The sequence below is a fragment of the Rhinopithecus bieti genome, unplaced genomic scaffold (genome assembly GCF_001698545.2).
Source record: "Rhinopithecus bieti isolate Rb0 unplaced genomic scaffold, ASM169854v2 scaffold_13352, whole genome shotgun sequence".
In the NCBI taxonomy this organism is placed as follows: Eukaryota; Metazoa; Chordata; class Mammalia; order Primates; family Cercopithecidae; genus Rhinopithecus; species Rhinopithecus bieti.
In genome coordinates, this window is record NW_016808026.1 from 3,562,143 (window position 1) to 3,578,280 (window position 16,138).

The 16,138-nt window shown below is 39.1% G+C and overlaps 1 protein-coding gene across 1 annotated transcript; it reads right to left on the reverse strand.

Annotated features, from left to right (window-relative positions):
• Positions 1 to 617: 617 nt before the first annotated feature.
• ABRA (actin binding Rho activating protein) lies at positions 618 to 11,762 on the reverse strand. The gene is made up of 2 exons (XM_017885191.1): positions 11,020 to 11,762; positions 618 to 2,653 (listed from the first exon to the last, which is right to left on the reverse strand). The coding sequence occupies exons 1-2, from the start codon at positions 11,685 to 11,687 to the stop codon at positions 2,176 to 2,178; spliced, it is 1,146 nt and encodes a 381-aa protein (XP_017740680.1). The 5' UTR covers positions 11,688 to 11,762; the 3' UTR covers positions 618 to 2,175.
• Between the last annotated feature and the right edge of the window lie 4,376 nt (positions 11,763 to 16,138).

The following is a 16,138-nucleotide window of genomic DNA, read 5'->3' on the forward strand; positions in this document are numbered from 1 at the left end:
TTTATTTTTTGTTTTAATTTTTTGTCAAAATATCCTAAGTTTTCAACTATGGATATTCCTATCATGGAGTTTTAGGATAATAATATTTTGGTTGAGGAGATATTTTTGGATCCCAATTCATGAAACATTAAGATGACAGATGGCCTTAAAAATAAATAAAATATTTATCAGAAGAATAATACACAATAAAGAAAAAAGGCTACAAACCACAAGCTAGTATCACTAGACACCTCTTACGATGATGTCTGTCTCACGAGGTGCTTGTGAAGATGTGCCTATCACACAGCAGGCCTTTTTATCTAAGGAAAGCAGCTTTCTGATTTTACAGTCAGGCCTTATTCAGAAGAGTGTTAGTTAACGTCTTAGAAGCTGTCTGAGAAGAGGCCTTTTACTTTATCCTTACACTCAAACAAATTGAACTTTGAATAATCTATGTCAGTGCCTGCATAAATTGTTATTATTCAGAATTGAATATGAGGAGAGTCTTGAAACCTTCATCTATTAACAAATATTCTACTGATACTATAAGTTGCACTCTATAATTTTATTGTATTTCAAACAGAAGAAAGTGTATGTGGAATGTAACCAGTAAGTACTATAAAAACAAGAACAGAAAATACAAGAAAACATTTTTTATTCTTGTGCTATTTGTCTTTACCATTTGGCATAGGTTTCACTTGTAATAGAAGTGTGCTGCTTATATGAAATCCTACTTAGAAATATTGGTCATTAATTGGTAGCTCTATAAATACGGTATGGAAACAAAATATACATACTTTCTTAAAGAAGATACCGGAACCTTCAGTTTGAAAGAGACTCATACATGAAAACAAATATAATTCTTATAGCAATCTAATACCTATTATTTTGAGGTATCATATTTTGACATTAATTTTTACATTTAACACCAAAGTGCTATACTATCTATCAATGCATTTTAGTAACTTTCATTGAATCCAGTAAGAAGTGCAATCGTGAGATTGCACTTTCCATTCCATTCCATTTGTTTTTAAGATCACATAGGCACATTAATGTCAAATTATTTTCTCCTTGCCATCATAATAACTGTATTTTTTTACTTTTGCAGAACTAATATTGCAGTTTTATGACTTTTAAACATTTCGTAAAGTTTTCTTTGTTACAGTATGAGGAAAATTAAACTGCCTCAAATCTGTTTTTAATTCACCAATGATTCTATGGGATTCTTCTAATACTGAACATTCCACTTCATAGGTTTTCTGTATTTCTCCATTGTTGGAGAAATATATATCATTGTATTGATATAAATGCAAGCAGCTTGACTCATTATATGCTGACATGTAATGAAACAATAAACTTCTCCAAGAAGTCCTACAAAGGCAAGTCAATCTGAATCTCTCACCTCTGCCCTACTTTTAGTGTGGGTGTGCCTTCCTTTGTTGGTGCTAAGACAGGAAGTATCTGTTTTTATGTGATTTGCTCAAACAAGAGGAAGTGAACTCTTACTGGAAACCTGTTAGAATCCAAACCCATAGAGAACTTCACAATTTCAGCAACATCTTGACAACTTTTTATATATGTGTTTGTTTTGTGAGTGATGCTATGATATAAACAATAATACAAAGTCAAGCTTCTGAAAAAATTTTAAGTTTAATTTTACCAAACTTAATGGTATTTTCTTTTTTCCAAATAAAGACACATTATTATATGTTCTGCTGATATTTATCTCAACTCAGCATTCTTCTTAGATGTAATGTTTAATTAAAAATCTGTAGTAGTTTCTACAATGAACAGCTAAATATTTTGCCTAAAACATACAAGTGGCTGCGTGCTGTGGCTCATGCCTATAATCCCGGCTACTTGGGAGGCTAAGGTGAGAGGATCACTTGAGGAGTTAAAAGACTAGCTTTGGTGACATAAAGAGAACCGTCTCAAAACAAAAACACTGTGGAATTTCAACTATTAGTACTATTTCTATATATTTACATTTTATATGCTTTCTGAAATGCTTTGTGCTTTCTCAAAATCTCCAAGCTTCCTCATTCTAGGTAGAAATAGAATGCCAGAAAGTCATTTATGTAAAAATTGTTTAATATTTACTAAGTTATTACAGAGAGTTTGCATTTTCATTTTACCTGCATGAGCATTTAGCATTAAGACAATAGTGGGCCAAATTTGGCTTTTGTTTTTGAAGGTTCATTTGAGTAGCGTAATCACAACATGGTCATCTCGGCCTTGCCATAGCATCTCTCCTTCAAAGTCTACCAGTCCATGTTTCCTGGCACGCATGAGAATACCCACTACTTTATCTGAAATACGAACGTATCTGTCAAAGAGATCTCCAAAGGTAACCTGGATCTTGCCGTCGCGTCTGTGGCGAGCCATTGTGCGGATGATGAAGCACATGTCCATAATTTCCCTGTAGATGTGCTCCTCGGCACGCTTGGCCCTTTCAGCGGTTTTGGTTCCTTCCTTGGGGCGGCCGTAGCCCTCATCTCCTTTGTGTAGGCGGGTGGACATGGCCAGCTCGTAATCAAACTCTTCACTGAAAGGATTGAGCTTCTGGGATTGTATGTGTTCATCAGCCCACTGCTGCCATCTCCCTTTCAAGTTGCCCACTTGGCTGTATTTCTGTTGGGCTTTGCAGTTGAGTTTCTCTGTAAATCTGTTTACCCTAAAGTAGAGAGAGGGTGAACAATCAAATGGATATGTTAACACCAAGTGTTGTTTTCCCTTTGTACTTCCCATGCGTATGCAACTTTAATGTAAGTATAATTTTTTCACTACAAAAATAAACACAATATAAAAAATTAGAAATGAAAGAAGAAAAATCATACATAGTCCCACCATTGTTCTTAGTTTGGTGCATATCCTTCTAGATTGTTTTCTCTATGAATATTTTAAGCATTATAATGATATTAAAATCTATTTTAAGAAAAAAGCTTCCCCACACAAAGTTAATGCAAATGTGTATATCTTAAAGTTGAGTATTAGTAACACTTTAGAACTGGAATCATGTAGGTATTTTCAGGAATCTCGTTCTTAGAGGACCTCTGAAACCAATTTTTTCCCAAAGGTAAGGACTGTACCAATACACATGCATTTTAATATTTTGTCATATATAGATTTTCATATGTGGCTTTTTCAATGAGAGCATATATAGACTAGTATCAATGATGCCACAAACTTTGAAATATTAAGTTGTACAGATAGAAAACACTAGCTAGCAACAGTAACATTTACTGAACACTATGTACTGGCATTCTAAATGCTTTTTATTAATATTCCCTGCAACCATTTCCTGAGATAGGTACTACTATTCCTACTTCACAAGTGAGGAAACTGAGGCCAGAGACATGAAGTAACTTCTTAAAGTCACAAAACTGTTAAGTGAACCAAAGATAAGACTTTGAACCAAAGATAAGTTGGCTCCAGAGCCTGTCTGTAACTGAAATACTGCCCTAAATAGGTGACGGGGTAGGATTTAAACGCAAGACTGCCTAAGACCAAGGTCAATGCTCTTTCTCCTATGCAGTGATGCCACTCAGCAGACCCATACAGTGTCTAATAAAGGAATAAGTTGTGTTTTAAATGTGTGTATCTTTGGAATTCAGAATGCATTTTCTATTAAAAAGCCAACTCTGGAAAGTGTAGACTAGTAGTATCAGGATGCTAGCCTAATATTAGTATGGGGCAGCAAACTAACGCAGGAACAGAAAACCAGATACCGCATGTTCTGATTGTAAGTGGGAACTGAGCCATGAGAACGCATGGACACAGGGAGAGGAACAACACACACCGGGGCCTGTTGGGGGTCGGGGGAGGGAGAGCATCAGGATAAATAGCTAATGCATGTGGAGCTTAATACCTAGGTGACAGGTTGATAAGTGCAGCAAGCCACTGTGGCACACATTTTTCTATGCAACAAACCTGCACATCCTAGCCTGCACATGTATCCCAGAACTCAAAAAGACGTCCCTGCCATTTGTCCAATTGCCTAGACTTTTGCCCTAGGTCTCTTTAACTTCACAGGTAAAACACGAACTCGGAACTATCTGAGAGTTGTACTCCTAACCCTCACAAGCGTCCCACCCTCCCTTTTTCTCCCCAGTAACAAGTGGCCTCATGCCTGGAAGCATTGGGATTGGTGGTGCTGAAAGTACTTATGTGAACGGCATGCCTGAGCTATCCCAGCTCTCACAATTTACTATTAAAAACCCAGGAACCAATCAGCTTTGGGTATCCCTCACCATCCAAACTCACTTCCTGAAATCTGGTTACCCAAACGCTGGAACCAAACACGTGGACCTGGAGGAATATATACTTACATTAACATTGTTTTCAAAAAAGAAATGACATCCACTAGATGGCGAACTTTCATCAATTCTTATGCTGGATGTTTCCCAAAGTCCTACGCTTGCTACATTGTTTCATAGCACAATAGAATTGGAATTGGAAATACTCCTACATATAACACTACTATCCTTTATACAAACATGGATAAAAGTGTATGACACAATTAGTAAAAACAAAAAAAGCACACAAAAACCGTATACACGATTATTACAACTTTGTAAAATATATGTATGAAGAAGTACTAGGCGCTCCCCGGGCTGAAGTGTAATGGATTTCCCTCAGCCCTCGTCAGTTGATCCCCCACCCCGCCATTGACTTTTCCTGTTTAGCTGCCCTCAGTGTGGGCTGCTCGATCTCATTATCAAAAGAAAGCAAATACCTTGTCCCTTCGGAGCCATGCTGATCAATGACTGATCACCATGCTGATCAAAGGCATATTCTTCAGTATCAAGCCCAAGGCCATCTTAGCAGAGCGTGAATTTCATACCAGACTTAACAGCTGAGGTGTCCTGCCAGAGTGGAGGCTCGAAGTATCTCAAATGAAAGTGAATAGTGTGATTTATTAACTCATACTTTGTCTCCTGAGCACCAACTGTGGTGCTGCCCTATTGTGTAAATACTAATGCATCCTGCCTTTAAACAGTTTTTGAGCACTTTTACATCCCTCCCATGCTTTGAAGTATTTATTTATGATACTGTGTGCCAGGCACTTTTTAAGGTACTTACTGGATATTTTATAATGAAAGTAATACAAATTTGGGTTTATGATACAATCACAACTCTGTAAAATGTATAAGCACTAGGCTACAGAATTTAATAACATTTGCATAATTAAAAATGATTATGTCAGTATCCAGATAACAGTTGGTTCTTTTCACTTTTCAAAATTCCCTTTTATGTTGATATTATACTGATTTGGTAACAAAGAAAGCAAAAAATAGGTAAATACTCAAAATTTGCATCCAGAGGTAATTTGTTTAAACTACATTACATGGGTCTCTGATTCTTTGATGTAGCCTTTTTCTTCTAGTTTTTAATTAGGAACTTAGATTCCCTAAATGTTGCAACTTAGTGTCATTTGGGATAACAGCTGGGGTTGGTGTGTGCTAATAAATCTGTGAAGAGCTTCTAGGCCAGGCACAGTGGCTCACGCCTGTAATCCCAGCACTTGGGGAGGGTGAAGTGGGCAGATCACTTGAGGCCAGGAGTTCAAGATCAGTCTGGCTATCATGGAAGCCCCATCTCCACTGTAAAAATACAAAATTAGCCGGCGTAGTGGTGCTTGCCTATGGTCCCAGCTACTCGGGAGACTGAGGCAGGAGAATCTCTTGAACCTGTTAGGCAGAGGTTGCAGTGAGCCGAGATAGTACAACTACACTGCACTCCAGGCTGGGTGACAGAGACTCTATTGAAAAAAAAAAAAAAAAAAAAAAAAAAAAGAGCTCCTAAAAGAAGCACCATTTAAATATGAATGTCTATTTGTTATATTGTCAAATTGTAGTGCTCTCTAATTGGAGGGAAGAGCACCAAAGAAAGTCGGTCCCATAAGAAAGAATTAGAAAATAGGGCTAGGAAAGAAAAGAAGGAGATTCATCTTAATGAGCATCTAATTTTCTCTATTTTATAAACATTCTGTATTATTTTATATCTCCAGTTTTAAAAGGTCAAAGTATATTGGGTTTGGGTTTAAGTCACGGTTAGAAAGTCTTATATACTGAATTTTTTTGGTCAATAAATATTATAAATATAAGAATCGATACCAGATTATGCTGTTTTAAAATTTTAGGGAAAATGTGAATGAAATGTGATTTAACTTTAGAAAGATAACCTATCATAAATTGAAAGAAAGCAAAACAATATTTAAAGGCTAACATCTCACTCATATTTGGGAACAGCAATACTAAATCCAGACCCACCTTCTCAGTTTCTTCATTATTAGTAAACAAACTTTCTTATAGTCAATCAAAAGTATAAATTAGCCGGGCGTGGTGGCAAGCACCTATAGTCGCAGCTACTCGGGAGGCTGAGGTAGGAGAATGGTGTGAACCTGGGAGACGGAGCTTGCAGTGAGCCTAGATTGCACCACTGCACTCCAGCCTGGGCAACAAAGTGAGACTCCATCTCAGAAAAAAAGAGAAATATATATATATCTTCCCTGTCCTGCTATGTTCAAGGTAACTAATTCTACTAGACATTACAACCAATCTGTCTAGGAAAGTCTAGTTTCATTTACTAAAATATATTCTGAAATTTGTTTCTTATCTAATTGGGCCTCTTCAGCAGCGTGAGGAGAAGATGGGAACCAATTTTATCTATAATTCTGTCACTTCAGAGTAATGATTATATGGGTAAATTATTATTTTATATATATAATTAATAATATAATTTGTATATTAATATATGAATAATATATATGTATATATATATGTAATAAAACAGGAAATAAGAGTTTTGAAAGATATATTTCAAATCCAGCAAGTTCACTGGCACTGAAAACATTTTCTGATGGTTGCCCTTCTCCTGAATCACCAGCTTCAAAATGCCTGGGGCGCCTAGAGGCATGATTTTCTCTTCTGTCTCCGATCTCTATGGAGAAAGTGAAGATGGGCTCTCATTGCCAACTCCACAGATCTTCCTGTAGAGGGAGCATTTCTCCTCCTTGCGCAGGCACCCTCCTCTGTCAGTAAAGCAAAGAATCTCTGCCACCCTGTCCAACTTCTAGGAGAAATGCTGCATTGATTTGCTTGTCCTTCCCCACAGACAGTTTAGCCCCTTCGATTACTGAGAGCGTGACATCAAGAAGGGCACATTTATCAGAAGCAGGGTGACAGCATTCAAAAGGCAATATGGACATTTCCGCTCAGCAGTTTTGCTGTCTGTCATTTTCAGCTTCATTTGAGAGCTAGGCCTGTGATTCTCCTTCAGATTGAACTGTCTTCAGAGTCTATGGAAAGGGTTGCAGCCCTAGAATTGGGCATAGGCAGAAGGACAGCATAATTTTGCCTTTGTTTCTTGTGAGGTCCTTCAATAGAGTGCACCAAAACCCTGAACTTTGGGAGTCATTAGGATTTCACTAATTAAGCCCACATTTTGATCTCCACTTTGTTCCTTGAGTCTGTTCTCTACTGAGAGGGACAGTCTAGCATAGTGGTTGAGAACACAAGTGCCTTCCCAACTTCATCCCTTCCTCGTTCTGTGACTTGGATTATATGTTTCTTAATGTCTCTTTGTGCCAGTTCCCCTGTTTATAAAATGGCAGCCTCCTGCTCAACTGCTATTATTTTCACTGAATTAAACATGGAGGACAGGATGATAAGTGATTGGTAATTTAATCTTGCACCTTTATGGGGGAGAGATCTAATTTCTTTTGTCTAAAGGAACTGGATTGAACAAGTCACAATCAAAAGACTAAATATTTTTAAAGTAAGACAAAATATAAACAATTTTATAGTAAAACTCCAGTTAGAAAACTACTGTTGGTAAAGAATTTATCTACTTTTTTCACAGTTGATCTCTTTGTTTCTATTATCCATGGAACATCTTAACCACCAAGAAACTTTCTTTCCACCTAAACATCTATGATACATAATTTTCTCCTTATTGGCAGATACAGGGAGAGAAGGGTGCCTATAATTAAAATAAGTGGACAAAAGACTTTTCAAATTGGCTTAGTAATGCTGCTTTCATTTCTCAAGCAATATTTGAGAGTATCATTGGGCAAAAATTCCTATGAGGTATCTGCTGAAGTTTCCTGAGCACAGCTAGGATTACCAATGGAATTAAGAGCTGCTGTTGCTGCATACACCATTCTGGTACCCTATGTACTCTAAGACTGAGGGAAAGGAATCAAAAAAGGAAAGAAGAGATTTAACCACCGCTACCACTCTGAACCTACAGAGCCAAGCTCCTAGCATCTTGAAGGGCTGGGATCACCAAGCCTGGCTCCCTTTATTATAACGAGTACAATTTACTAATGAGCCCCCCTGAGTCTATCGCTTTACATAGCTAATATAAAAATAACCCCGTGAGATATGAGCTATCACATCTATTTTTTAGATGAGGACAGAGAGACTCAGGATTACCAAAGTAACCACAATTCAAATCTAATTGTCTCTTATTCCAAGCGTAGGCATTTCAACACATTAAGAAGGTGCTCATGTACCAGCCTGATTTGGGGAACCCCAAGACAGGTCCTGTATCCCACTCCCCACTTTTAGGTGAGACAGTTTACTCAGAGCCAGAATGACTGAGTTCAAATCTCGTGGGCTGTAAAATCTCATGCAAATTCCCTAATATTGCTTCATCTCCTGTCTCCATCTATCAAAGAGGGATGATGATTATATCCTATCATATGAGCATACTGTGAGGTTAAATAAATATATGAAAAGTGCTTATTAGACAAGTGCCAAAGAATGTCTAGCTCTACTATGCATTCAGGATTGGTCCCAGCTGTCACCTCCCTACCTCTAGTTAATTTAAAATGTGCCAAGAGAAAGATCTTGTCATTGTGCCCCCTCAGTCTTTACTCTTGTGGACCCCATTATTCCATTTCTAGCATACATGTCCCAAGATCCAAAAGGCCAGAATTTGGAATATGGTTCCTCATGTTCAGACAGCATAGTTACTTCTGATCATGAACTCCTATATTAAGCACAAATCCAGGCCTCTGAATGCATCCTCAAGACACTGCCCAAAGGTTAGAACTATGTCTGGTTTTAAAACATTGCATTTGGGCAAGTCTTAGCTTTGTCACTAACTTGCTGGGCAAACTTCCCCTCTGAGCTTTGGGGTTCTTATCCCTGCAGTGAGTGAATAACTGCCTCAGAGGGTTATGAGAAGTGAAGAGACAAAGCATTTAAACACCTATAGCACACACTAAACACGTGACAGATTATTGTAATTACCCGTTTGCCATTTTATTTTTCTTGAAAGCTAGCAGTGTAGTAGTTCTAATTCTTTCAAAACACCTTTACAGTCTCAAACTATAAGACAGCTCTTTAAGCCCAATGCAGTGACTCATGCATCCCAGGACTTTGGGAGGCCGAGGTGGGCGGATCACCTGAGGTCAGGAGTTCGAGACCACCTGGCCAACATGGTGAAACCCCATCTCTACTAAAAAGACAAATATTAGCTGGGCACGGTGGTGTGCATCTGTAATCCCAGCTACTCAGGAGGCTGAGGCAGGAGAATCACTTGAACTCAGGAGACGGAGGTTGCAGTGAGCCAAGATCGTGCCACTGTACTCCAGAATAGGCAACAGAGTGAGACTTCATCTCAAAAAAAAAGAACAGCTTTTTGTCAAAATAGGTAACATTTTTCTTCTTCTTCTTCTTATTGTTTCATGAGACTTGAAAAACACACTGTCCCCAAAGGGAGTCAGTCTATAAATGTAATGACATCAGACACTTTTCTTATATTTTGATACCCTGGCATTGTGGAACAAGAAATCCTGACTTTCTACTATGTGGAGTTACTGTCTTGAAATAAAGCACGTGTCTCGTCTATATAAATGTTTCGGACTGAGTAAGTGTGTGTATGTGTGTTTAGCATCTAGACATTTTAATTATTGCTATCTTTGTTTACAAATAGGACAAACTGTTTTTGAAAATTTGAAAAGTTGCAAAGTAACCAAATCTATGTGAATAATAACAGTTTTCATGGATTAAGCATATGTGACAAGCTCTGTATTTGGTAGCCCTAATCTCATTTACGTTTCCCAATACAATAGAACTTCTCCCAAAAGCTTACTGTTGCTGTCATTTTACAAATGAGGAAATCCGCTTTTTTGTTATTTTTTGTTTTTTATTTTTATGTGAAACAGAGTCTTGCTCTGTTGCCCAGGCTGGAGTGCAGTGGCATGATCTTGACTCACTCCAACATCAGCCTCCTGGGTTAAAGCCATTCTCATGTCTCAGCCTCCTGGGTAGCTGGGATTACAGAGGTGCAACACCGTGCCCAGCTATTTTTTTGTATTTTTTGGTAGATACCGGGTTTCACCAATATTGGTCAGGCTGGTCTCCAACTCCTGGCCTCAAGTGATCTGCCCTCTTCGGCCTTCCAAAGTGCTGAGATTACAGGCATGAGCCACTGTGCCCAGCTGAGAAAATTAGCTTTAAAAAGGACTAGTTAGGGGCCGAACTAGGATTTGAGATTGGGTCTGTCTGACTTCATTCAGAGCCTGCTCTCAAATTAGACAGCAGCCTTCCACCTGTTTAGAGTCAGAGATTTGTGTTCCATGGGTGTTATTGAAGCAGACGTATCTCCTGATAATAGCATAGACATTTGGGACAAGGTAAGTTTGCCCAATGAGTCTACCAGAAACCACTCTTATCTCTAAAGAAATAAGCCAATTTGTTACTCATGATAGAACTGACTTAAAGAATTCACACAAAACAGTCATCCCTCTCTGATGGCTTCATCTTTGTTGAGGCTAAGACTTGGATGTTTAGTTCAAAACGAAAAGGAAAAACAAAATAGCACAGGCCTTGACCAAAAGGTCCATGTCTAAGGTCGGCACCGACCTTCAGCCCAGGGTCATCCCTCCTCTAGAGTACTCACTGCCTTTGAGTCTTTGAGATTCTCACTCTAACCCTGGCAGGACTTCATCTGCTGCCTGGATTCCCAGAGTTGGTTGGGTCTCAGTAGTGATCCTGATACAAGGAGTGGGAGGATGCGTTCACTTACTGGGAGGGCAAGGGGCGCTTGATCCTGGCCACAGCCACCTGCACTCCATCCTGCTCGGGCCTCTCCTCGGCCTCTCCTCCGTAGCCACTGTCCTCTGTGTCTACGCTGTCACTCCTCCACGTGGGCTCCTCCTGCTCCACCACTCTCCAGCCCTTGGTGAGCTCAGACACCAGGTTGGCACATTTTCTCCTCCGCGTTGGGGAGCCGTGGCTGTGGAGGATTCTGTCAATGTCATCCTCTGGCTGCCCAGATTCAGGCACACCAACATCCCTCTCGTACCTGTGGCTGAGGTGGCTCACGTCCCCTCCTCTCTCATAAGCCTTGCTGACCACCGTTTTGGTCACCTCTTTCTTTTTGATGTGAGAAACCTCAGGGGCTTTCTCTGAGCTTTGTCCATCTCCATGTCCTTCTGGCGTTCGGGGTGGCGACTTTGGGGCACTCTGAGCTTTCTGGTGTGAAGTAGGGGGTGTGATTGGTTTAGGAGCTTGGGGTGAGTCCTGGGTCCCTCCCGGCAGCCAGCCTGTAGGCTCCCGGGCCTGCCTGATGCTGTTCTCATTCGCCCACTGCTGCCAACCTCGGGCCAAGTTGATGACCAGGGTGGCTGTGCGTATCTTCCGGAGGGCTCTCTTGGCTGGGCCCTCCTCCCTTTCCTTTTCGCCCGGAGCCATGCTGCCCACCTGTCTTTTTTCTGCTGATAGCCTGGGCACTGGCTAAAATGAGTATGGTCCAGTGGAGTGCCTGGGATTTAAATAGAAGCAGGGTGCGGGGTGGGAAGGAGAGCTTAGTGACGACGGAAACTATGTGAAGCATTTCTTGCCAAGATATGGCGCCTTTGCCCTGATGGTGTTCTTTTTATAAATCATGACAGCTCCAGTTTCATGATGGCAGAGGGACATCTCTGCTGGTAAGGGACAGTGATATGCTCACTCTCTTTCTTCTCCAAGTGCCAGAGTGGAAATTACTAGATCAAGTCATGTGCTCAGTCTTATGTTTTTCTGACCTTAATATGGTCCTGCCATTTATAGGTGCATACAATATGCGTACATATTACCCTGGGAACATTATAGGATTGTTCCCATTTAAACCCCAGCAGTCCTCAGTACAGCTCCTAATTAGTTCCACTTTATAACTAAGTAAAATAAAATCTAACTTCCTGCAGCTAATAAAATCTGAGATTCAAATCCATATCTGTGTAATTCAAAGCTTGTGCCTCCTTTTATTCCAGTTATCAAAGATCCTAAGTTGCCTTTTTCTTTTTCATTCAACTCCATTAGAAATAGACCTTAGAAAATCAACTCATCCAACCTTCATTTTCCAGATGAGAAAATTGAAGCCCAGATAAGAGAAAGACCAAAGTCCAGACAGTCAAAGACTAATTACTTTCCAGTCCCAACTTTGAAGTATTGTATAGATAACTCATATTAAAATACAAAAAGGCAGTCAAAATTTTGGTCCAATCACTAAAAAAATGTTTTTAAAACCTGCATAGACATTGAATTTTAGAAATTATTATTGGAATACATCTTTTCAAATACTTTGCTTGAAAAGATCATCTAAGGACAGAATTCTAAGGACAGAATAAATGAATGCTGTTGGTAGCTCACTTCTTATCCCCATCCCTGCCTACCCTTACCCTGTGGTTTTTGGTTTTTGTTTCGTTTTGTTTTTTTTTTTTTTGAGATAAGGTCTTGCTGTGTCCCCAGACTGGAGTGCAATGGTGTGATGATGGCTCACTGCAACCTTGACCTCCTGTGCTCAAGCAATCCTCCTGCCTCAGCCTCCCAAGCAGCTGGAACTACAGGCATGAGCCACCATGCCTGGCTAATTTTTTTTTTTTTTTAAATAGTGTCTCACTGTGTTGCCCAGGTTGGTCTCAAACTCCTGAGCTTGTGCAATCCTCCCACCTTGGCTTCCCAAAGTGCTGGGATGACAGATGTGAGCCCCCACATCTAGCCCCCTTTGTTTTTAATAACACAATCTTCCTTAGCAGGACTTTAAGTTCATGTAGGCAAAGACAGTTTTTCAACTCTCACAAGAGAGACTGAAATATAATATTTTTTAAAGGACTGGAAAGACAAGCATGTGGACAGAAAGAGAAACATCTATGCAGTGTATTAAACCAGATAAAAATGTCCAAGGCTCAGCAATGAATAATTTCTTAAAGTAAGACAGAATTTTTTTTCATTCAACAGTTGCGTTGGCTTTAAAACTATATCCTTTCCTTCAGTCTTGCATGCAGGTAACCATACTAATTGAAAACTACTGTTTAAGAGCACAAAAAGGTATAAAAGTTAATTATTTCAGATAGTGAGACATTTATTTTGGAAAAAAATGTTGATTTTTTCATCATGTGGGTTATTTACCTCTTAGGATAAAAAAAATTGGGAAGTGATTTAATACTTGATCTACAAATCTGTCAGAGGTGTTTCCAGAGTTCAACAACATCTGATAACTTTAACTAAGGGCCATAAATGTAGAGAAAAAGAAAATCCCTCTTGATTAAGAGGAAGTTGGATCACAAGGAAAGAAAACTTATAAACAAAGATTTCAATCTGAGCCTAAAATTTCTGGCATTCCTCCCAGCAATGCAGATTCACTGCAACCTGTTTGGTTCTTATCAGAATCTCTTCATCCCACTTGGAAGGCCTTAGGAAAAAATAGAGTTCCTCTAAGACACCCATACGCTTAGCCCAGAATCAGGATAATTTATAGCTTTCAACGAGATTTTCCTGCTGCCTGTCCACACCTGCCCCAGATTCAGTCCTGATAGAGGGAGAAGAAATGGAAACAGCAAATGTTAACAGTCTTTCACATATTAACTGGCATTACAGTCAGCTACTGGGGTTTGGGGATGTCAGCAGAAGGTCTTGGCTAAGAAACAGGAGCAGCTTCTAAAAGAGCCTGGTCATTCCTTCTGAGATTTAGCCTCCATGGCAACTGCAGTCCTTCATTCACAACTCTACAGAACAGAGTATAAAATCATTTTCCTCCTCACGTGTGCTTTGGGACTTTCTTCCCGAAAGCAAGGTCTGTATGCTACCTCCCATACATCTTTGATTACTATAGAAANCCAATCACTAAAAAAATGTTTTAAAACCTGCATAGACATTGAATTTTAGAAATTATTATTGGAATACATCTTTTCAAATACTTTGCTTGAAAAGATCATCTAAGGACAGAATTCTAAGGACAGAATAAATGAATGCTGTTGGTAGCTCACTTCTTATCCCCATCCCTGCCTACCCTTACCCTGTGGTTTTGGTTTTGTTTCGTTTTGTTTTTTTTTTTTTTGAGATAAGGTCTTGCTGTGTCCCCAGACTGGAGTGCAATGGTGTGATGATGGCTCACTGCAACCTTGACCTCCTGTGCTCAAGCAATCCTCCTGCCTCAGCCTCCCAAGCAGCTGGAACTACAGGCATGAGCCACCATGCCTGGCTAATTTTTTTTTTTTTTAAATAGTGTCTCACTGTGTTGCCCAGGTTGGTCTCAAACTCCTGAGCTTGTGCAATCCTCCCACCTTGGCTTCCCAAAGTGCTGGGATGACAGATGTGAGCCCCACATCTAGCCCCTTTGTTTTAATAACACAATCTTCCTTAGCAGGACTTTAAGTTCATGTAGGCAAAGACAGTTTTCAACTCTCACAAGAGAGACTGAAATATAATATTTTTTAAAGGACTGGAAAGACAAGCATGTGGACAGAAAGAGAAACATCTATGCAGTGTATTAAACCAGATAAAATGTCCAAGGCTCAGCAATGAATAATTTCTTAAAGTAAGACAGAATTTTTTTTCATTCAACAGTTGCGTTGGCTTTAAAACTATATCCTTTCCTTCAGTCTTGCATGCAGGTAACCATACTAATTGAAAACTACTGTTTAAGAGCACAAAAGGTATAAAAGTTAATTATTTCAGATAGTGAGACATTTATTTTGGAAAAAAATGTTGATTTTTTCATCATGTGGGTTATTTACCTCTTAGGATAAAAAAAATTGGGAAGTGATTTAATACTTGATCTACAAATCTGTCAGAGGTGTTTCCAGAGTTCAACAACATCTGATAACTTTAACTAAGGGCCATAAATGTAGAGAAAAGAAAATCCCTCTTGATTAAGAGGAAGTTGGATCACAAGGAAAGAAAACTTATAAACAAAGATTTCAATCTGAGCCTAAAATTTCTGGCATTCCTCCCAGCAATGCAGATTCACTGCAACCTGTTTGGTTCTTATCAGAATCTCTTCATCCCACTTGGAAGGCCTTAGGAAAAAATAGAGTTCCTCTAAGACACCCATACGCTTAGCCCAGAATCAGGATAATTTATAGCTTTCAACGAGATTTTCCTGCTGCCTGTCCACACCTGCCCCAGATTCAGTCCTGATAGAGGGAGAAGAAATGGAAACAGCAAATGTTAACAGTCTTTCACATATTAACTGGCATTACAGTCAGCTACTGGGGTTTGGGGATGTCAGCAGAAGGTCTTGGCTAAGAAACAGGAGCAGCTTCTAAAAGAGCCTGGTCATTCCTTCTGAGATTTAGCCTCCATGGCAACTGCAGTCCTTCATTCACAACTCTACAGAACAGAGTATAAAATCATTTTCCTCCTCACGTGTGCTTTGGGACTTTCTTCCCGAAAGCAAGGTCTGTATGCTACCTCCCATACATCTTTGATTACTATAGAAATGTTACATTCATTGTCTCAATCGAAATTCAAATTCTTGGAAGTTCCAGATTTTCCTGTTTCATTTATGTTAGAAATGAAAATAAAATCTCAAAGACAAAAATAAAATGAAATAAGTGTTTTACATTGGGAGCTTCCTAGGAAACCTTGAGATTTGAAATTGTTTGTGAAGATGATTAATGAAATCATTATCACCTAAGAAGTCTGTCATAAGTGAGAAAGTATCTTGAAAATAATATTTGTTATTTTTTGATCATATGAATAATAGTAGAAAGAGGAAGGAAAGGTATTTATATATTTTTCTGCATGATACACTTAGAAGTTAGGTAGAGCCAACCCTCATAGCCAGTTGTATAATCTTATTAAAGAGACTTTAGGAAACTACATTTGCTCAAAGCTATATGAAACAATAGCTTTTTTGGGTTTTTTTTTTTTTTTTTTTTTTT

Coding starts and splice junctions, on each gene's coding strand:
- ABRA (XM_017885191.1), bottom strand. CDS start 11,687: ATGGCTCCGGGCGAAAAGGAAAGGGAGGAGGGCCCAGCCAAGAGAGCC. Junction 2,654..11,019: donor AAGCGCCCCTTGCCCTCCCA/GTAAGTGAACGC, acceptor TCTCTACTTTAG/GGTAAACAGATTTACAGAGA.